A 22,021-nucleotide genomic window follows, 5' to 3' on the forward strand; every position below is an offset into this window, starting at 1 on the left:
TGTTTGAGATGAGTTGAAATAAAATTTTGTACCAGCTCCCACTGAGAAGTTTCTTTGCACAGTATTTTTAAGCTGCCAAAAGCTTTTGTACGTGCTAAGTGCTTGCCAATTTTTCCTTTTTAAAAGAACTCAAAGGCAATTTTAAGTTACATGAGCCTGCAGAAAGAATCTGAATTGGTGGCTAAACATTGTGTTTTGTAAAATGCATTCAAAAGACAACTGTATTTCTTGGAAATATTTTCAAAAAAGGTTTTGTTCCTACAGTCAGGACGTGTCTGCAGTGTTTTGGGCAGAACAAGGAGCTGAGTGAGGAGGAACTGCAGCAAACTCTACTTTATTTCCCATCCACATCCTTTTCTGGCACTTGTTTATGCCTGGCTGTAGTGTGTATTTGTAGGAAATCAGAAGTTAACCTTTTAGTTTCTGATTTCCTGACCAATTCTTTTGTTTCCAGCTGAAGTGGCACTTAATAGAAACAAGAATCATGATGTTCCAGCAGTTTCCCAGTAAAAGGGAATTTTTTGGACTTTCCAGAATTTCCATATTAAAAAAAAAACCCAGAATTTCCAAATTAAGCAAAGGCTGCTTGGTACAGAGTCAGTTGTCAGTGACCAGTTCAGGATTGAGATAAGGCCAGAGTGAAGGTGCAAACAATTGTGTTTGTGTGTTGGATACAAAGAGCATGATATGGGAGTGGGGAGAAACACAAGGCGAGGAATACTGGCTTATCCTGTTGGAGAAAATCATCCAGAAAGGGTGAAGGAAGAGTAATCACTGTGATTTAACTCCCTGCCTTGCAGGGGCTGGGATCTGGAAGCTTAGAGCAGCTGTATTGTATTAAGAATGACATTGTTTTGGAGCTGTTTTCCAGTTCACTGAGAAATCAGGGTTAAAAAATCAGGATAAATAAATTTTGCTTTTTGATCTATCCTTGCATAGAAGAGTTCTATAGCAACTTTTTGGGAGGCCTTTAATACCTCACAGAATTCAGACAGACTTACTGGAATTGGAAAATTACAGGGAAGGATGAGGAGAATCAGCAAAATTAGTCCATGACTACATTTGTACATAAAGACTGAGCCTGGACTGGCCTGAAAAATAACTCTCAGTGGATATGATGAAAGTCATACAAATCAAGAATGGTCAGAGGCATGTAGACTTTGCTTGCAGTTTTTTCTCAGAAAAGTAAGAGAAGGTGGACTAAGGATCATCAAATTAAACCTATGGGGGACGTGTTTTGGGAAAAAAAAATGTACAGAATTAACACAAAAATTGAATTTCCTTGCTACAAAATGTGTAGGTTTAAAGAATGACAGCAAAAATTTGTGAAAGAAAAGTTTCTAGTGAATATGCTAGTATTTATTTAAATATGCTAGTATTTTATTTAAATTTACTAGAAAACTAGTAAATATGCTGATGCTGTCTCAGGCTGGGAACCTGCATGAGTGCAGATTGAAAGGGTATTCAGGAGAAATTCTGTTACAGTGGCCATGTTCTGTACTTCTACTGAAGCACTTGCAGACACAGGTGCAGAAATGTGGTTTAAATCCTATGTGTTATGACTGTGCTTACAAAAGTGAAATTTGGTGTGGGGTAACTGAAGGAGTAGAATTTGATGGATTACATTATATCACTTTTTTTTGGTCAAGGTTGGGCTACATGTGGTTTTAATGACTTTACGTGGGCACACTCAGGGATCCTAACCACTGCCACTTACATTATAGTTTTTGCCTTCCTATTTTGGCAATACTGAAGGTTGCTTTTTTTTTATGTCTCAATTAGGATAAGCAGTTTTTAATTAAGAAATTAATCACAAAGGCCTGGAAAGGTGAAACAATTCTCTGGGTTTACAGAAAGTTGTGTCAGAGTGAGGAATACCATATCAGATGTTGGCACAATTTGATGATGCTGTTTTATTTTCTGTGTTCCAGGAGAACAAAAAGAGAAGGGCAATGTCAAAAGGATGCAAATTGTCTTTCTCTCTTTTCCACACACCAAATTTAATTAATGTAAATCTTCCTTGCAGAGTTTTATACGTCAAACTTATTTTTGTCTAAAATGAGAAAATAATCTTGCTTATTTGCTTTTGAGATTTTTTGTGTGCTTTTTGTCTCTTCCAAAATGCCATTATTAACTCTCAATTATAGCATCCAGATGATGAATTATTACATGCAGTTGTTTTCTTAATTGCTTAAGATACCCACAGGCACTAGAAGAGAGTATACAGGATTTGTGGCAAGTTACAAATATATGATATCAAACACAACAATGATTGTAGAATAATCTTGCACATGTATGGAGGAGAGAGTGTTTTAGTGCTTAAAAAAAAGAAGAGGATTCTAGGATATTTTATATTACTATTATAGCATTGTAGATGTTGATTGTGACCTTGAGTGAATGAGTGAGTTGCCCAGCCTCCTTTTGCTTCAGTTATTCCAGCTGGAAAATTGGGTGAAAATGTGGATTCTCTTTATAAACCAGATGTCTGATCTGAGTTTTTTTCTTAGTAAAGAAAAAATAATTTTTGCAGCATAGCATAGACCTGAATAAAAAGGATTAAAGTTGCATAGCATAGACATGAATAAAAAGGATTAAAGTTACATTCAGAAAAGCAAGCAACAGGAGCCAAAGTCACAGCTGCATTTTCATGTCTGGAGATACTGTAAAGTCAGATGATTAAATAACTTAATCACCTTTCATGTCCCTTCATCACTCTGTGTGTTGCTATCTAGGGCTGGTTCCAGTCCAAGTAGATGAAAACAAAAGGGGATAATGTTTGTTTGAAATTTCCCAATGGATCAAGCTAAAGAAGAAATTAAAGTAATTGCATATTTTGCTTTTGTACACATCAGCAGGACAACATTTCTAATGGGAAGTTTATTCTTCCAACCTGATTGCTGGTGTAAGAAGCAGCATTTTGCTTGCTCAAAGAGAGTAAGTGCAGCCCAGTTTCTCCCCAGCCTGTGATGGCTGCGCTCAGCTGTGCTCTCGTGGGGCTGCAGTGCCCTGGGGAGCCTGGCACTGGCACAGGGCACCAGCTGGCAGCACCATGGCACAGAACCAATGCCCTGCTCCCTGTGCCCCCCCGGGGCTCTGTGCCCAGAGGGCTGATGGGGTAGGAGAGGGACGGCAGCAAACACGAGAGCTGAGGTGATGGTGTCTGTAAATGAGACCATCATTAGGTTCTCCAAGGCCCCTTTCATTTTCATTGAGCCCTGTGGCAGAGGATCAATGTATCATATTCGTGCCAGCTGCAGGTGGGTTTCCAGCTTGGGAAGCTGCTGAAATGATGCTGCTGTTCATCAGTGTTCTTGTGGGGTGAGCTGACAGAAATGTTGTGGTGGCAGACTGGGAGCAGGATGTGTGCAGGGAGAGCGGCATTCTCAGGCTGTGGGGCAGAGAGGGATTCTCTGGCTCAGCCAAGCCTGCTTCCCTAACAGGAGGACAGCAGGATGTTCTTTCAGAGCTGTAAATTCAACAAAGGGGGTAGCAAGTGGCTCTTGGAGTGTGGGTGTTACCAGCCAGCCCTTGTCTTTACATGGGCACGTTGAGGTGGTGAAAGGCCATCGGGTGCTGTGTGGGTGATCAGGCTGGGAGCTGCCAAATTTCTCTCCCAAGGCCTTCTCCTCAACCCCAGGGGACCCCTTTGGCCCTGGGTGAATTCTCTGGCAAGGCACAGACTGGCACAGACAACCTGTGCATGGCTCCTGTCACCACCAGTTGAGCTGGAGGAGCTGTTTCAGCCTTGCATGCAGGGCAGAGAGGCACAGCAGCCTCTGCCAGAGGTGTTCTGTGTGAGTGCCCTGATAGCTGGGGCACAAGGAGAAGGTGAAGGCACAGAGGGAGGAATCGCTGAGATCAGCACACAATCTGCCTGGGAAGAACAGAGATGGATTGACACAGGCAGAGTCTCTGACATCAGGGAGTGCTCTCTGGACAGGTCTGTTAGCAGAGCTCTGACAGATAGAAGGGCTGCTTCTCATGGATATTTATGCAGGGGCAGTGTCCCCCTGCCTTGGAGAACTCACCTTGTGTGCTGGTGTCGTTTTAACTGTGATGGATTGCCAGCCCTTTGCCTGGTCAGAGTGAGCTGTATGGATGTGTGGGCAAAATGCAAGCACCAGCTGCTCTAAAGACTTTGTGGAGTGTTTGTATGCAAGATTTGATGTATCAGCTTAAGCTGTTAGACCGTAGATGGAGTCATATTTCTCAAAAAAAAAGTCATTCAATTTCAGTTGATTCAATACCAGAATGGCTTTGCAAAAGGTTGCTTTAGACATAGTTTTTCCTAACACTGTTTTCTACCTTTCTGTTTACATTGTTTTGGTTTCATATTTTTCCTTTTTTTTTTTTTTTAAGGACTTGTTTAAATGTTCATGGATCAATAGTGAGCATTAAATTCCAAAATACAACCTCTTGGTTTGTTTTGGGAATTTTTTGACAGGGGAGGAGGAGAGGAGAGAATGTTCAGTCTTTGACAAAGGGATTGGGATGGAGGTCACTAGTGCTTTCTGTGGTCTTTGTTCGGTGCTAGTGAAAAGCACCTATCTGTCTCTGGCCCCAGTGTAGTGATCTGCTTTACCTGTCCAACATGAAGCTTTTGGGAAGTGCAGTTTTTGGGGGCAGTCACACATCACTCCAGAGCACGCGCTCTTCCCGAAGCCCGGATGATGCAGGTAAGGTGAACGTGGTGTGCAGGCCGTGTCACCTCAGCTTTAGTCCCACAGTCCCATTAGGAGATTTTTGACTGTCATAGCTGAAAAAAACACATCCAGTGTGTGGCCACTCAGTGCAATCAGTGTCCTAGAGAGCACTGTGACCACAGGAAGGACAGTGTGTAATATCTGATCCTGCTGGCTTTGTCCAAACACAAAGCTGGCTTCTGGCAGCATTGCCCTGTTCAGGGTATCACAGACTGTAGTGGGGGATTTGCTGGGGATTAACACTGAAGACATGAAAAGCAGCATCAGCCTGGATATCTGCACTGCCTGGATGCTGTGGGATATTAACTGTGTAAATCTCCTCATTATTGGCCTCAGAAGAATAGTACACCAGCTACATCTCCAAGTTTTGGAGAAAATTATGTGAAAATTAAAAATTATTAAAATGTAGAAAGAAATATAAAGAGCTCTTCGTGACCCTCTTCAAGAACCATGTTTTTTTTTCTTCTCCCCAGTACCTGAGCTAATAGCTGCCTGTTACCCATGTGCCAACCTGTAACCATGGTCACAGAGTGCAGGATTGTTTCTGCTTCTACCCCAGAGGCTGAGTGTTGGGCAGGGCTGCCATCCTCTGGTTTTTCTTCTATGACTTTATTGTAGTGGTTCTACCAGGAACTCTGATGTGCTAGAAGTGCCACAAGCCATTCAAGAGAGGTAGGGAGGTTCTTATCTGCACTCTGCCAAGATGTGAAATGTTAAGTGTGTCAGAAGATCTCTCAGTACTGGTCTAGGCTGCACAGACTTTCTGAATGGCAGTGTCACTGTCATCACAGGGGTCTTAGTTTATAAATGAAACAAGGTTTTTTATGAAAAGCATCTGTTTCATTTCAGAATTTAACCTCAGCATAGGCATAATATACAGTAGATGCAGCTTGTTCTAGCAAAAGGAGCTCTCTTACTTTTGTTAATTAAACTTAAATCTGTTAAACAAAAGGCCTGAGTCAGGATTGTAAAATTATTCATCTATACCCTGGCATAAGTCAAGATTGTGTTTTTGACTTGCACTCTGTTCAGGTCAGCATTGCTCCCAGACAGAAGTCCTGAGCTGAAGGGATGCATTCATTCCCTGAAATTTGCTATGAATTTGATGTTTGCATGCGATTTTTATTTTCTTCTCTAATCTGTGGGGAAAAAATGCCAGTGTGACAGACAAAAGTATCAGTCCTTGATCCTTCTTCATTGGAATTGGTAGAATGTATTATTTTAGAAGGACAGTATGGTGAAATGATTATTTGCAACACAGCAAATATTCAGCCTGTTTTGGATGTCTTTTATGTTAGTTGAAGATACACACTTTAGGAACTGCATTTTTGTGTCTTTCTATGGCTCCTAGCAAAGCACTATTGAAATGCATTTTCCAGTGATCACATGATGTACTGTAGCAGTGAATTTGTTTTGTTCAATGCAGGTTTTTTACATATTGCTGTATATCACAATTCAAGCTGAAGTAAATGAAGCATGAAAATTAATAGCTCTAAAAGGAAAATGAGAAACTCTAGAAGAAATGGAAGAAAAGGGAATTAAAGTTACTAAAGAACTTGTGACCCCCATTGGAAAATTAAGTGCTAGTGGTTCTGCAGCAAAAGGAATGCCCAGTTTTTCCTTATCTGGAGCAGAGGTATCAAATATCATTATTCTTCCCATCTGGATATTTATATATTTCTGAAAACTGCTGGGAGCAGATGAACGTGTCCCACAAAGCAGAGCAGAAGGCAATTAAACACTTAATTGACTACTTTACATAACAGAATGTTTTTTGAAGGGCTTCAGCATCCTTATTTTGACTCTATGTATTGGGTACAACAGTTCACAAATGTAAACCAAGGCTTGTGGTTTTCCTGGAGCCAAATACCTCTCTTCTTGGAATAGCTTGAGGTGTGGATAATACTTCTCACCTTATACATTATAGTACTGAATTTAAAAGCAGTACAGGAGCTTTATTCATATTAACATAACCAATTTTATAATCATCTTAAATTATCTGTCATCTTTAACTGAAGAGACAGAGAAGTCTTGAGGAAAAGTTAGGAAATCTTTTGCAGTCACGCTGATGCCAATGAAGTTTGCTTTGTACTTCGCTATAGGACAAAGCATTATTAGACATTTGAATGGTTGTGTTATTCCCCATTACAAGAGGGATTTGCATCCAAAACAGATCTAAGAAAATGGAGTCTTTATTTGCAGTTGTTTGCTATTACTTTGGTTCATATCTCTGTGTGAATGCTGTAGCTTATTTGTTATTTCAGCACTTCAACTTTTTAATGCCCTGATGTTGAGAAAATACAGTGATCTTAGTATTGTTCCTGAAAACCTATCTGCCAGAGATATGGCAATAAATGAGGATTAATAATAGTATTAGGAATGAAAATCTTTTGGACAAAAGACACCCAGTGGAGTAAACTGGATAAGGACCAGCTGGAAGCTTGAACCTAAGTTCATCTTTTGTATTATTTTGGAGTAATTCAAGTTCATTAAAGTTTCAGGAAGTGCTAGTGACCCTTATCTCAGTGGAAAGGTCACCCTGGACAGGCTCCTCTGTGCTGTGGGAGGCAGGAAGCTGAGGAGAGCCTTGCCAGGGAGAGTAAGGATGGAACTCTGCTTGTTCTGTGTGACAGTTGAGTTAAGGAGTGGATAAGCAAAGGAGCCTCAGAGGAACTGATACCTGCCCAAAGTTAAGCCAGCAGAGCTGATGAATCCAGCATTAAATTTAACTTCTGGCAAGGAGCTCTGGTCTTGGCAGCCACGTTCTGTGTTACATGAGAGGCACCAGGGACTCCAGTAGAGATAGCGTGATAGTTTGAGAGAAAACAAGGGAGATTCCAGCTTGGTTAATGCTGTGCTTCCATATTGGTAGCTACTTGAAATGTCTGCATACCTTGGCAAAGGGTTTCTGTTGTCTTTTTTGTTTCCTAGGGCCGGACAGATGCCTTTCACCACTGAGTAGGAGTACAGTGAAATCTGTTTTAGGGCATCACACAGCAGGCTGGTAGCACTCAGTTTAAAAGAGTTGATCTTCTCAAAGGCAAAGCTGAATGACAAAGATAATGCTGAAATGGGGGGTTAATTCAAGAGTAGCACCATGTTTTAACTTTGGAAGAGGAAAGCAACTGGTCAGATGGATGTGGTTTTGTAGTGTTCAGGGTAGGATGTGCTGGGCTCAGTGTCTCTGCCCTCCCAGAATGGAAACCTAGATATGGAACAATCCTTGGAACTCCTGCAGAGGTTTGTTACTTTGGATCAAATGTTACTAATCTTGAGAACTGTGTGAAAGAGTTCCTAGATTTTGCAGTACTCAGAATTATTTGTTAGAAAGGAAGAAAAATGGTGCTCAGGATAAAGTTGAAGATCTCAAACAGAGTAATTACTTAATTCAAAAAAGTTGTGAGAATGATGCTTATTGTCCAGTTGGCAAAAAATACAGAATGAGAAAGCAGAAAAACGATCCCTTTGTCCTAGCTATGCACACAGATACTCAATAAAAATAAAAACCGAATGCATGCCTCATAAGGGCTGTGTGCACAGGGGAGTGCAGCATTGCTGCTGCAGCAGGATGAATCCTCAGCTGGAGCAAAGAAGAAAAGGGTCTGTGTGTGCCTGCACATGTGTGGGCACTGAGGGAGTTTGTTCAGTTTTAGAAGACCTTTGTGCCCTGCCAGCTTTCAGACAGCTGAGCACTGGGTGAGTCTCCTTCCTTAATTAAGAATAATTTCACTGGCCATGTCACTGCTCCTGTTGCCACTGCAGTTCTGAGGCACTGAGTGAGGGCTTCTACGTTGCCAAGGTGCTGCAAGGATTGCCTCTGTATGGGGTAGTGGGCAAGGGGAGCTGCTGGCATTTCCCATGTGTGGGGCATTTGGGGAGCAGCTCAGTCTGGCAGCTTTACTTCTCCTGAGGTGGGAGCAGGGTGTGAAGCAAGAAAGTTCTTAGCTGGCAGGTTACAAGCGCTTCTAAAACCTGCTTTTTACAAGCCAAAAATGTATTTTGGACATTAGCATATTAATTTCTCTGTTTTCCCCTTTTTTTAACTGTCTGCAAATTCCTAAATTTGCAGGGTTCTTCCTCTTATTGGTGTTTCACACTCCTTTGAAAGGGGAACTGCTACCTTGGTCCAAAAGCAGAGATGGCCCTGGCAGCACAAATCTGTCACTGCATGCTCTGTGGTCCAAGTCAGCTGCCAAGGAGCTCTGTGGGATATAGCTGTGCTGTGAATGACTTTTTTTATCTTGCAGACACACACACATGAAGTAAAAGTGCAGCTGTTTTGGCTTTCGAATCGGGGAGGGTGGTGAGGAGAAAGGATGTAATGGTGTTTGAGACAAAGATAGATGTTCACTTGCAGCGTTTTTTCTACAACTTCCTATTTCGATTTGCATTAGAGGTGGGGACTGGGTGTATTATGGTTTAATGAGACGCTCTTACCTTAATAGCAGAACGTTGTTCACAGGAAGAAATGAGTTATTGCTGGTTTTCTTCTTCTTTCTGTTCAGTTACTGTGGATACAGCATGTAACTTTTAGACTTACTTCTCCCTTGAACAGCATATGCAGCCTCGAGTTGTTGTGCTGAAGCTGCTGAAGGAAGGAGGTTATAGGAGCACAGTTTTTAAACAGATATTTGTTGGCTGCTTAATTCCTACGGATACAATGAGCTTTCGTGGGAGATTCAGAAGGGAGGCCAGTGAACTGCGGAGGAAGAGAAAGACCATTAGGAGAGTGAATCAAGGAGAAATTCAAAGATTAAGCTGTGTGAGTATGCACCCTTCTTCCACCTCTTCTGAGCAATGGCTAAGAACTTGCAGTCTTAGGACTACACTTTGGAAAGAGTAGGATTTATTGCTTGTTGTTTATGTAGGCGTCACCAAGCCTCATTCAGTCTGAGATTAGGGACTGAGCACTGGAGAATGAGACTGAAGCACAGGGAGTTCAGGAGTTTACAGAACTCGGGTGCATTAGGGAGACTTTTATAGCCTCGCATTGCTGATCAGAAACCTTCTGAGAGCAGCAGTGTTTGACAGTCTCTCTGGCACCTATAGCAAGTGCCTGGAAATTCCTTGAAAATTCAAAGTGCTGCTTCTGGAGTGGAAAGTTCCTCTGTGCTATTTCAGAGCTTGTGATCTGTGATGGGCGCCTCTCAAGGCTGAGAAGAGGAGGAAGACAGTGCAGGGGACCACTGGAGAAAGCTCCAGAACCTTTGGTGGAAAGTTAGGGTGAGGTTCTTCCCCGTGGGCTACACAGCAGCTTTGCCACTGATGGCTTTGGGACAGGACTGAACCTCCTGAAACTGTGGGGCACTGGGAGGCTCACATTAACTGCACTGTACCTAAACTTTCCTGGCTGAAATTGAAACTGCAGACAGCAAGAGGTAAAATGCTTAAAGCCTGCTGTTGAGGAGTCTTAGGCAAGTACTGGTTTTCAGTGTATTCTCTTCACTTGAAAGTCTACTTTAGCTCATAAAACATTTAATGGCTTCCCCAAGAAGAGACAATTAATCCTTTCCCTCAGGGCAAGAGGTGTTTGGTTTTCTTCCATAGTTTTGTTTATCCAATTACTCTATTTGCATGTGCATGCAGAGGGCACTTCTGAGGCTTTTCAGCATGTTCAGTGTAACAGAATCAGCGATAATACAACCAAGAAGAGTATTCTCATTTTCTTTTTTAAATAGAAAGGAAAAGAACTTGGCAGTTGTAACACTTGGTCACCAGTTAAGATGGTTTGTGGTTCATCTAGTAGTGTTTGGGTTTTGCTTGTGACTAGCTGCCTTTTTGGATACTTGCTTTACATGGAAGGGCTCTTTTTGGCAAGGCTTACTTCATGGTGTAGTTTCTGCTGCCCTGAGCTATTGGCAGGCAGTCAAAGATGACATGTTTGAGCTTCATGGTCAAGGGTCCCGGGAATCAGCTGCTTTCAGCTGCTGGTGCTGCTGAAGGCATCTAACCCTGGCAGTTCACAGAGCTTTGATAGGAGGCAGGCACTGCTTACTTGACTTACCCTCTTAAATCTTGGTGAGGAGAGATTTTTGTCATTATTGTACAAATCCTGACTGGACTTTATTAGTGCTCCCAGAGGTGGTTGCAGCCTTACAGGAAAGGATGGCTGGAAATAAAGTCCAAATGGTAACAATAAGCCAGCAGCCTGCCGGCAGATAAAGAGGAATATATTTGTTCCCTTTTGCGTGTATCCTCAGATAACAGAAACTGAGCATTCAATTTAGTGGTGCTAAATAGAAATATCAACACTGCATTGTAGTTTGACCTAAAATGTAGAGCACTTGTAACCCTGGGCCTGTTGCCTGTAATTGGAAATAGGAAACAAGCCTGTTTCATCAGAAGCTTGTGGGTCACGCTGTGCTTTCCCTGACGTGGATGGCTCCTCTATGTCAGCTACATAGCTCAGCAGGGGAATCTGTGCTGATTTCTGTTCTTTTCAAACATAAGATAGACTAAGATGGGTCACTGTGTCATATTACTCTGTAGATGTATTTCTCAGTAGTTTGTTTTGCCCTTAGGAAATGCAGGCACACTTGGCTTTACTTTTGTGCCTTGCAATCTGTGTCTTTCTGCCCAATATTTCATAATTGGAGCATGTTAAATCTTTGGCCTACAGGCACTTTTTGCAATCAACCAGCAGCCAATCTCTCCTTCATGCATCAGCCCTCTGCACCTCCACACAGATTTCAAAGTGATGTCAGCTCCCACTGCAGCTGTAAAGGATTTTGTGTATGGGGACCTTACTCAAAGAATGCATTTCTTCAGATATTATTCTTAGACCTGTATTTTCTGTCAATTAACTCATATTATTTGCTGGAAGCTCCTTTTTTGGTAAGACTAATTATTATCTGATTAGCTTTAATTGTTAGTAGGTTGATGATTGAGTTCAGTGTGGTTGACCAGATTTTGCTCTCATTTACATCCTGTGAGTGTAAATGCATTGATAGCCAGATAATTGACTGGGAGGGGAGTTGATGTCAAGGAAACAGTTACAAGTCTAACGTCATTGTGAGAGCTGAGTTTATAGTGGTTGTGTACAGGTGATGTTAATTTTACAGATAACGCCTCTGTGGAAATACTTAAAATCATTTACTCAGATATGTAGCATGAGAAATACCTATCACATGTGAAGAAATAAGTAGCCATAGTGCTAGTAGAGAAAGAGGTATATTCACAGAGTAAAATGAAGCAGAACGCCATACATGAGATTTGCCCCATGGGACAGTGACTTATTTCTAAGTACTCTAGAAGTTAAATGATATCTTTGAAAAGTTTATTTAGAGCTAATGCAAACATTTTTGTTGTTGTCTTGCTTCAGGGGCTTCTGAAGTGGTTGAGCCCTTTTCAAAACAGTTGTTTGCTTAGTCGACATGTCTAGGTCTTCATAAATCTAAATTTTAGGTTTTAATGGAAAATGAACAATGGATGTTTGCCTTTGCGCTGCGTTGCAACTTCATCAGACACACAATAGTGATCAAAGTCTTTAGCATCAGAGTGTGATCTAATGGACAGAGCTTTCCCTTCAGTCCTTGAAAAACAAACTCTTCTATGTATTCTAAAACCAAAGTCTGCTAAAAAGAAATCTTAAGTTTCAAAGTAAATAAAACCGTTTTAAAGACAATCCTGTGCTGCGCATGGTGTTATGTAAAATCTACCCCATTTTAGCAGCAGATTTGTGCTGGATGAACCTTGGGGAGGGGTGGATGAGGCAGGAATTCCTGGCACATCCTTCTTTTTGTACTTCCCCTGGACCTGTACACTGATAACCATGGGTCTCCCTAATTCATCCAGTTTGCACGAAAGGAGGGGACCAGTTTGCCTGTTGCTCTATTCACTTCTGTTATCGCTGTGTAGATGCTATAGGTGTCAAAGCTGGGCTTCTGCCTCTGCTAGGAGTGCTGCTTAAGGGCAAAAATTGGGAGTATCTTCTCTTTAAATGTAGAATTTCCTGAGCCTACAAAGACTGTCTATGTGAAGTTTTACATATATATGTGTGTGTGTTTGTATGTGTGTGCATGCATGCTCCAACAGACTCAGAAGTGCTGTTTACACAAACTTTATACTGGAAGATGACAAGTTTTGGTCAAATCCACTGCATGCAGTTTTCAGGCTGGTGTTGTTAACATTTCTGCTTGGGGCTCTGCCCACCTGCAACTGTGCTGGAAGAAGCAGACATGAAGCAAAGCATATCCCCAGAAAAGTTGAACTAGACTCACTTCAGCATCCTCTTTGTGGTGCACAGGGCAGGACTATGCCCTTTTTCTCCCCTGGACTGAAGTAATCACTGACGAGGCAAGTGCCTGAGCAGAACCCTTCAGCTCTGTTGGCAGCTCCTCTCTGCTCTGCCACAGTTCCCATTCCTTCTGCCCAGTCGCTTCCACCGTATCCTACCTGTCTCTTCAGATGCCTGCATGAAGAGCAGTGAATTGCGTCTTTGGCTTTTGCTTGCTTTCTTTATGAATAGATTCTGTGTGATAGATTCAAAGAAAGCCTTTTGTTGCTAAAACTGCACTTTTTTTTTCCAGGTTAAGTTAGGTAAGGGGAGAGAAAGTGGCTGAGTGTTGCTAGGTTAGAGGTCTATGTAAATTATATATTTAAAAAACCCTTATGATGCTTTACAAAACTTTCTTGTTTTTCCCCTGAGGTGACCTATGGGCAAATATTTAGTCTAGGCTTCAGAAGTCCTCACTATTTAGAAGCTGTTATTCTTGATATTTTGAAAAGCCAACCAGTTAAATCCAAATTTAAAACTTAGCACTTTCTTGTTAGTGGCTGATTTTAATAGTTATATGATTAAATGAAAATTTTTAATCTTCCTAAGGAGAGTTTCAAGATAGTGCATAAGCAGAGAGAATGAGTAAGTTGTTGCCATGTTACCCTGAATGTTTTTTGCAGATTGTACTGATAATTTTATTAACTGTCTAAAAGGACAAGTGCTAGTCCATGAAGATGGACATTCCAGAGTCACAAGGCTGCAATGCCAGGTGCACAGTCATGGTTGGGAAGCAGAATTCAGGAAATGCATATGACTAAGTCAAACATAGCACAAAGCATCTCTTCTCACCCCCCAGCTGGATGCTTTGCTGAACCAACAATCCTGTGTGGCTTCCACAGTTTAACCATGAGGGCGGTAGTTTTATGAGGGCTGGAGCTTTCAAATTTCATAATGAAAGGTACAATAAGTTCTGTCTTGAGAAACAAGAGGTACTAGAAGGAGTGGGTCACGCCCAGTTGCCTGAGAGCAGATCTCTGTGGTTTGAGCAGCCTTAGCCCTGGCCACTTGCCGTGCTGGAGCAGCTCCGTGTGCCACTGAGGGCTCCGAGGGCTCCAGCTGGACCATCAGTTGACATGAAAGTTTTGAATTAGCTCGTCCACATGAGAGGTGTTTCTGTTTTTCAAGACACAGTGAATTCTCTTACAGTAATTTTTAAAGCTGGAACATAATACAAAGTAGACTTACATAGGTTGGGATCCACAAAACAATGGTAATGTAAGCAATTAGGATTCATCCTATCCCAGCTGTATTTGTACAAAGTCTCATTTAGTCAAGCAGGTCACTTACTGGTATCAGGATTTTCTTTGAATAAAGAGGCTTTAAAGATTGAAAATTACTTCTCACTTTTGTTATTCCCAGAAGGGTCTTCAATGGGTTTCCTTTCTTTTGCTCTGCTTGAGCTGATGGGTACTATAGCATTTTGCCAAGTAATTTCTGAAGCACTAGGAATTAGGGGTTGGATTCTTTGTAATTCTTTGTGATTTTTCTCTCTAGCAGAATCGTGTGGGAACTGGAAATCCCCTTAATGAAATTTATTGGAATGTTGGCTTCAGTGCTGACACTGAAAAGTATATTAGTTGTTCTGTACCACCCTGACTGGATTCTTTCCAAGTGCAATTCTCCAAGGTTTACTGAAAGTCATGATAAATTAAACATTTTGGACTTGACAAGTGAATGTATTTTAAAGTGGGAGGGGGTGTGTCAAAGAAAATTTTATTTGTGCCACTAATTTTAATAAATTTGTTGACTGTGAATCACATACTGAGCCAAAGGAAGCCTTTGTAATGTGGCCAGAGAGTTTGTTGATTGTAAATAGATGCAGAACAGGCCAAGCAGTCATAAAGAAGAGGAGATCTGAATCAAAAGGAGAGACCGTCTGCCTGCTGGTTCAGGCTGTGCCTCCTGATCCATACTCCAGATACCTTTTGCAGCCCTTGAATTGCCTGCCCTCTGCTTGAAATGCAAAACTTATTTTCCTTAAAGGAAATCTGTTACATGATGCAGAGTGTGTTGGGAGCAGAGGGAGGGCAGGCCTGTGGGGTGAAGCATTTTGTGTGGGTGATTCCTGTCACTCCCAGCTCAGCTGCTTGAGGCTCTTGGGAACCCCTTAATCCCAGAGTGGCTGTGCTGTCTGTTTCCCCTGGACACAAGTGCTGCCATGGGATTCCCTGCCAGGAGTACACGGGATCTTGGGCTGCTCACCCATGATCTGGTGGGGAAAAGGTGCACCGAATGGAGATATCCTTCCCGTGGAATTCTCCCCAGGCACCAAACTGCTCTGCTGCCCTGTGAATAGAGACATACATTGGTTCTACAGAAATGCAAAAGCTTTGGCAACTCTGTGAGACCCAAATTGTTTTACAGCTTCAGCTCCTTGAGTGTTCAGGCAGCTGCAGGTAGCACATCTCAGAACTGCTGGGCATGCTGGATCTCTGGCATATCTGAGGCAGGGTTAAATTCAGCCTTTATGCCACATTTTCTCCAAAAGTCATTGAGTTCTGACTGTTCTTTAGCTTCAGTTTGGACAGGCTTGGCAAAGAAATATTCCATTGAAGTTGGCCTGCCCTGGTGGAATATAATTAGCTACATATATTAACCATATGAAAACATAGAAAGACGTGCTATATCAGAGACACAGTGTTTAACTGGGGAAAGGAAAAGAAGAACAAAGGAGTGTGAGAAACATTTCATGTTGGTCTCATCCTAGAAAGCAGTTTAATTTGCTGTTGTGAGTTTTGGTGGGATTGGGTTTGGTTCATAATATCATTAAGAAGTCTAAAAAAATGAAGGAAGGCAATGGTGTTGTTTTCGTAAGTGGCCTTTTCTCTTTTATGTACCCATTTCAGTATTTCAAATGTATATTAGAATGAATTGTCATTTTTGACAAGCCATAGCTTGGATAAAATATAAAATCTGAGTCTTGCTTGATCTTGATCAATCTGGCGATCAAAGTAGTTTTGACTCTATGAGCATGGGTCCTCCTGTCACAGAGATAGGGTTAGGGTAACTGAAGTCCAGGTAAATGAAGTCCATCAACTTAACTTCATTCTGTTTATCTGTTTCCTTAATTTTTTTCTTCCTTTTGTATGGAAGAGAAGGAATTAATTTAAACATCTCTATTAAAATCAATAAATTCTAGATATTCATGATTTGGTGTCAGAATAATCTGACACTAAAGCACAGAAATCATAAGTTAGTCTAGCTTATTTTTAGAATGGGGAAGTTCTTGGGATGACTGTTCAGAGACTATTGGTCTCTTTTACATTGTTTCCTCCTTCAGAGAGTGTTCACGGAAATGCAACTTTAGGAGGGTGAGATATAATTATGAAGAAAAGATGGGTACTAGCATCAGTGTAAAATGTCTGTGCATCTGGAGTCAAATCAAGTACCATATTTAATTCTGTAATATCATTTATGGGGATATTTTGGGTAGTTACTACTGGGAAATATAATCTTTTTTTACCTAGACCAGAAGATGCTGGCAATGAAGCCATATATCACTGGTAGAATCTGGCTGGTTTCACCCCTGTGGAACTATATTGTCCTCTTATGGCATTGGCTCTGATTTAACATCTCTCCAGTGTTCCAAAACAGTGTGGAAAAGCTGGCTCAACAACATGCAAAGCTACACTACACTGTTGGGGTGTGAAGTAAATGGTGCTGCTGAGAATGTTGTAGCAGGTGAGGAGTCAGAGAGTGGCTTTTTACTAGATGTATTCACAACCATTTCAGCACAACTAAATTCATTACTCACTTGAGATAGGGAATATAAAAAGCATTACAGAAATCCAAGCCAGCATAATTTGATTTTGGCACGGATTGCCAGGTTGGCCTGTTTCCAAAAAGAACAGACAAGTTAAATTGAGAAGAGGCAGTGCTGTGGTTATTAAATTAGCTTTAAATCACCCCCACTCATTTACAGATCTCTGCTAGTGCTTGCAGGGAGGAATTTGCTAATCCAAACATCACTGCTTCTGTCTGCTTGGGAGGAAAAAAACCGAGCAGCGACCCCACACCAGCAGAGATAAGCTGCTAACTTACCAGCTGCCACTTCCCATCACAACTGCAGCATGAGCATTGCACTGCTGAGCTTTGCCAAGTCCAAAATACTGGCTCTGCAGAGGATGGAGTCAGTGTCCACAGAGCAGTATTATGGTCTGTAAGAACATGCAGAATTGATGGAGAGAGGCATCATGTTATTACACTATCATGCTGGATGCTGGCAGGGAATGGACTAAATTATCTCTGCAGCCAGTGTATTGACAAGGATGGGCTATTACTTGCATCTATGATTTATGGAAGCTGGCATAATACAGTATTGCATTTTACACAGGATTTTGCTGTACTGACGTGGAAGGAAGAATGTAATTTTTATTGCATCAGAGAAAAACATCGGCATAAATATTGAAGTGCTTCAGTGAAAAGTTTTGCAGTAGGTTTGATAATGTCATATCTACTTGTATTTAGTTCAGATGTGTAATGTTTCTCCAAAGACTTATCTGTTAACATCTGTTAAAATGCTTCCATCAGATCATGCCCTTTGCAGCACTGAGAGTAGGAGAATTAGTGCTGTGGGAACTGTGATGTTCATGCTTGCTGTGTTCCTCTGCTTTGGGGTTTTCTCGAGCTGTATTTTTGTCTCATGTAAATGACCTTGCAACTGCCAAGGAGAAGTTTCCCCCTGGAGTGTTAGAGCAGCTTTCAGCAATGGCTTTGTGAGCATTGCTGGTTTCTGAAGAGCAAAGAGAGGGCAATGTGGCATAGCTTACCCTGCCTCCACTCGCACCCCAACATCTACAGAGTATTAATTTTGGAGGGGATGTAGCTGCGTTCACCCCAACCTTACTGGGATTTCCAGGGGGAAGAAGGAATACCTCTTCCTTCTGTCAGCCCCAGCAAAAAGGGTGGTTTCCACAGGCATAGAAAACCTGCAAATGCTACACATTTTTATGGGGTTTCCCCGTATTTCAAGGGAAGTCCCAAGATTTCTGGGGTTTCCCAGCTCTTCCCTAGTCTACAACTTCAATAGGAAGGTGACTACTTATGTCATTTGTTTGCTTAATGTTTTTTAGGAGATTTTGAAAACTGACATTCCTGATGTTTCCAAGGAGCATCTGAGCAAGACTGAGATTGTGTTGACAAATGTCTTGTTTTGGAGAGCAGACATTTTATGATTTCAGTGGCGTATCTGTCTTACTAAGAGTTGAGATGTTGCAGAATCATTAGCCTGACAGTATCAGCTCTGGGAAGGGAGAGTTATCAGTGTAGTCAATGTCACAGATTTTCTGCAAAAGATGTTCATGTTTTAGTGAAACCACTACATAGGAAAAATGCCTGTGTGAAGCACTGGTGCCTCATAAATGTCAGTGCATATATTTCTTTTACTTGGAGTTTTCTGGTAAATGGTTGCTATAAAGTTCCCTGCTGAAATTGCACTACTACAAGTTTGCTTTCTGCTGAACTTGAACTGAATTAACTTTGTTCAGGCCTAGGTATCATTACCAAAATCAGTGGTACAGCATAGATGGTACACTCAGTGTGCACTGGTGTTTTCTCTTCATGGTTCTAACTCCCTGAAATGTATGTTTATGAAGTAATATTTAATAAATAGATGCAATGACAGGTTTAATGACAAAAAGTCTGAAACTCCTGTCAAAAAGATACTGCAGTGACTTAACACAGTTTGGAAGGGAATGAGAGCAAGCTGTGTATGGTGACATGGCCAAATGACCCCGTTAAGTTCCTGTGGGGAGCCACTGTCAGCAAAAGACAGAGAGAGACCTCCCTAAGGGATATGGCTGATACTGAGCCAGCCCAAGAGCTCCTTGAGCAGGGCTGGATCATTGTGTGGCAGCTGGGGCAGGCCAGGGCTAAGTACTGGCTTGGGACAGCTTAAGGTGATGTGGCTGGGATCATATGAAGTCTTATGTCCTAGTAGGGCTCCTTCTTAAGTGGACATCACAAAACCAGAATCTAGTCCTGTCACAGAATCTAAATCAAACATTAAAGTAGTTTTCTTTGATTTGTTACTGTTACGTGTTGATCTTGCCTGTCTTTTATAATCCTTTAATGTCTCAGCATCAGTAGATAGTGCTTGTGGCCTGTGAATGCTAAATAGCAATGATTTTTAGAAGTTTATTACTCTTAAGTGTGCAAATGGAAGTGTGAGAGTTAATAGATCAAGAAGAGAGGTCATAGATTGAACTGCTGAAGGAGCAGTTCTAACTTTTTTAATTGCCTTGCCAGACTTTGGTGGAGCTTTGATGCTTTAAGCATCAAAGTTGGAGTAGATGACCTGCAGAGGTCCTGAGTTATTTTGTGATTCTTGCAGCAGCTGTTCAGCAATTGAATAATTTTCTAAGAACATGTGTATTCCTGTTTTAATCTAATTTGTGTGGCTGTGTTACTGATACTTAATTAAGCTATTCATAGATGCATTTGATGCCAAGGGTAGTCTTGGACTCAATATAGAAGGGAAACAATGTTCATAAAGGATCTTGAGATTACTGTGATTACAGAATAAACAAGAACTTTCTAGGACAAAGTCAAAAGAGAGAGGGACTATTACATTTGAATTATTATATGTATAAGGGACCATACATGGATGAGACAGGTAAAATCATATATGATGGACAATCTTATTGGAGAAATTTGTTTTATGGAGATGCCAAAGATTTCTTTTTCAATACACCTTGGTTTTGATTTAGGGAAGACAGGAAAATTTTATACAATTTTGATAGCCCAATGAAAGACCAGTGGATAAAATACTACTTATCTAATGTCCTCTTTTGAATCAGACTAAGAGAGTATATATTTCTGCATTTGCTTTCCACTAGTGTCCTTCTTCTCTCTCATCACTTTCATTTCCATCCCTTCTGGCAATTCTCTTGCCCTTTCTCATTCACTCTTCCTGATGCTTGCATCTTTGAATTGAGCAAATGTTCTCACTCTAGTACACGACTCTTGATTTGTTTAATGTATTCTAGCATGTCAGGCAGGCTTCTCTTTTTCTATTTTTGGGTTGTATTTCAAGACACTGTGACTTTCCTTTTTCCTCTGGTGGTTTCTTACTTTACTGCTGTTTCAGGCAATAGTAGTTCTGCTATGATGATACTAGTCCTGCTTTCTGACAAGAGAAGCTGTGGAGGTGGATGCCAGATAGTTTATCCCAGGAGAATAACCTTGGATTATTACCAAGTAAAACAATATGGTGCCTTTCACAAGCTGCCAGCAGTTCAAAAGGTGAATTGTGTAAGACAGTGAAGAAATAAGTAGGTTTCTTATTCTGAAACATATTAGCCCAAAGTCCTATCTATGTTCAATTCAAACTGTGTCCATCAGTTTTCTTGATGTATTTATGAAGAAAGAAAGAGAGAATTCCTGAGGCTTCCAGGTTAATTAACATGGTGGTTTCAGTCTCTGTAATGAGCTGGCAGATTGCTCTGAAGTTTTGAGATGGAGAGTGGCTCTCACAAGTGGCCCAACTTCCTCACTTCACTCTCATGGCATGAGCTCAGATGTGACAAGCTGAGCAAAATGGAATGAAAGGAGAAGTTATTCATGCTTTGGTGTGCAAAAGCAAAAATGCCACAGACCTCAGTTTATGAAGGGGGAGAAAAGCAAATTTATGTGTCGAGAGATCACCTGATCTTTTCTTTTTTCCCACAGCAGGAAAAACCCAAACTCTTGGAGCCTTTGGATTATGAAGCTGTTATCACAGAGATCGAAAAAAATATTGGGGACAGCCAGTTTAAGGATCTGATATTATTCCCTGATGATGACTTTTCAGTAAGTACAAGGCAAATATGTGTTGTTCCTTTGCTTAGGTTTGTTTTGTTCATTTATTTAATCTCCACTGCTGGAGGGAGAGCCAGAAATTATTCAAGGCCTCTCTAAGATTTTCTGAACTCATGCATAATGCCATAATTCCCTCCCACCAAATTCACTTGGCTTTTGTTTGGGTTTTTTTTTCCTCTGATATTTATATATGCATGTCTTTACTGCTCAGGATTAGATAAAGTTTGAAGGCCTGTTTGTTCCCAGATACAGATATTCAGGAATCCACAAAACATGTTATTCTGTGATGTATACTTGTCTGTTTGCTCAGCACAGTATTAGTTTGGCCAGTCCTAGAATCTCTCCATAGTATTATAGTCTAATTTAATCTGTAACTTCTGATCCTCTTCTGTTTGATGTATTTGGCCACTAGATAGAGTCTCTGGTGCTGAGGAAAGCTCTCATGGTGGAACACTGAGGAGCAGTGGATCCCCAGCCCACAGCCATGGAGCTGCCTGACCTCACCCTGGGCTTCCCCTTGTTTCTCCTGGCAAACTGCAGACGCTGAGAGCCTGGAGGCCCAGGCAGCTCTCCAGGGGCAGTGCTGGGGTGCTCAGAAGGGTGCCTGGGGAGTTGTGTTGCCAGGCAAGTGCACGGGCACATTGCCTGCCTTGAGCAGCAACTTCTGCAAAATCACCCTATCGTTGTATAATATTTAGGTTTTGATGAATAGGCATTCTGTAATGGAAAGACATTTCAATTTGTGACCAATTGTAACTGCTCTGTGAGGGCCCTTCCCATCAGCTCATGGCACTGGTACTGTCCTAGGAGGGCAGCTTAATCTAATTGACTGCTTTGTTTTACTAAATGGCTCTATTTCCTTGGTGGCATTAACTGAGTTAATGTGCTCATGGGATTGAGAGAAGCTAAACAGAATAGATTTCCTCTTTAATGTTAATTCCTTTATCCATTTTGCACATTTGTCAATTTATGAAATTGAAACTTAGCATTACAAAGCTGACTAGGCATACTGTATGCTGTCACAAGGCCCTTGAGCTCTTTGATTTAGAGTAGCTGAGCTCAAGTCCATGGACCAAATCTTCTCAGTGAAAGAAGAATCTTGTCCTGCTGCTGAAGACCTCTGTCTGTCAAGCATATTTTCATATCCTTATTTTATTTTGAGCAGTCGTTGCCTGGATTTTTAGAAGCTAGTTCTATTTTGTTTCCTCTGTGTTATGCTTATGCTATTTGGCATAATCTATTT

General features: G+C 41.3%; 1 protein-coding gene across 19 annotated transcripts in view; it reads left to right on the forward strand.

Moving 5' to 3' along the window:
- Positions 1–22,021, forward strand: part of DOCK10 (dedicator of cytokinesis 10) — a 168,066-nt gene that overhangs the window by 57,158 nt on the left and 88,887 nt on the right. For 7 of the 19 annotated variants that reach the window (XM_068200933.1, XM_068200928.1, XM_068200934.1 and 4 more), the window contains exon 2: positions 20,650–20,769. In XM_068200933.1, coding sequence (XP_068057034.1) covers positions 20,650–20,769 — 120 coding nt within the window. Of the gene's footprint in view, positions 1–8,229; positions 8,400–9,208; positions 9,466–20,649; positions 20,770–22,021 lie in introns of those variants that run through there. The other 12 variants (XM_068200923.1, XM_068200916.1, XM_068200919.1 and 9 more) reach the window with 5 other exon arrangements.

Source organism: Anomalospiza imberbis, chromosome 10 (assembly GCF_031753505.1).
Source record: "Anomalospiza imberbis isolate Cuckoo-Finch-1a 21T00152 chromosome 10, ASM3175350v1, whole genome shotgun sequence".
NCBI classification, from domain to species: Eukaryota; Metazoa; Chordata; class Aves; order Passeriformes; family Viduidae; genus Anomalospiza; species Anomalospiza imberbis.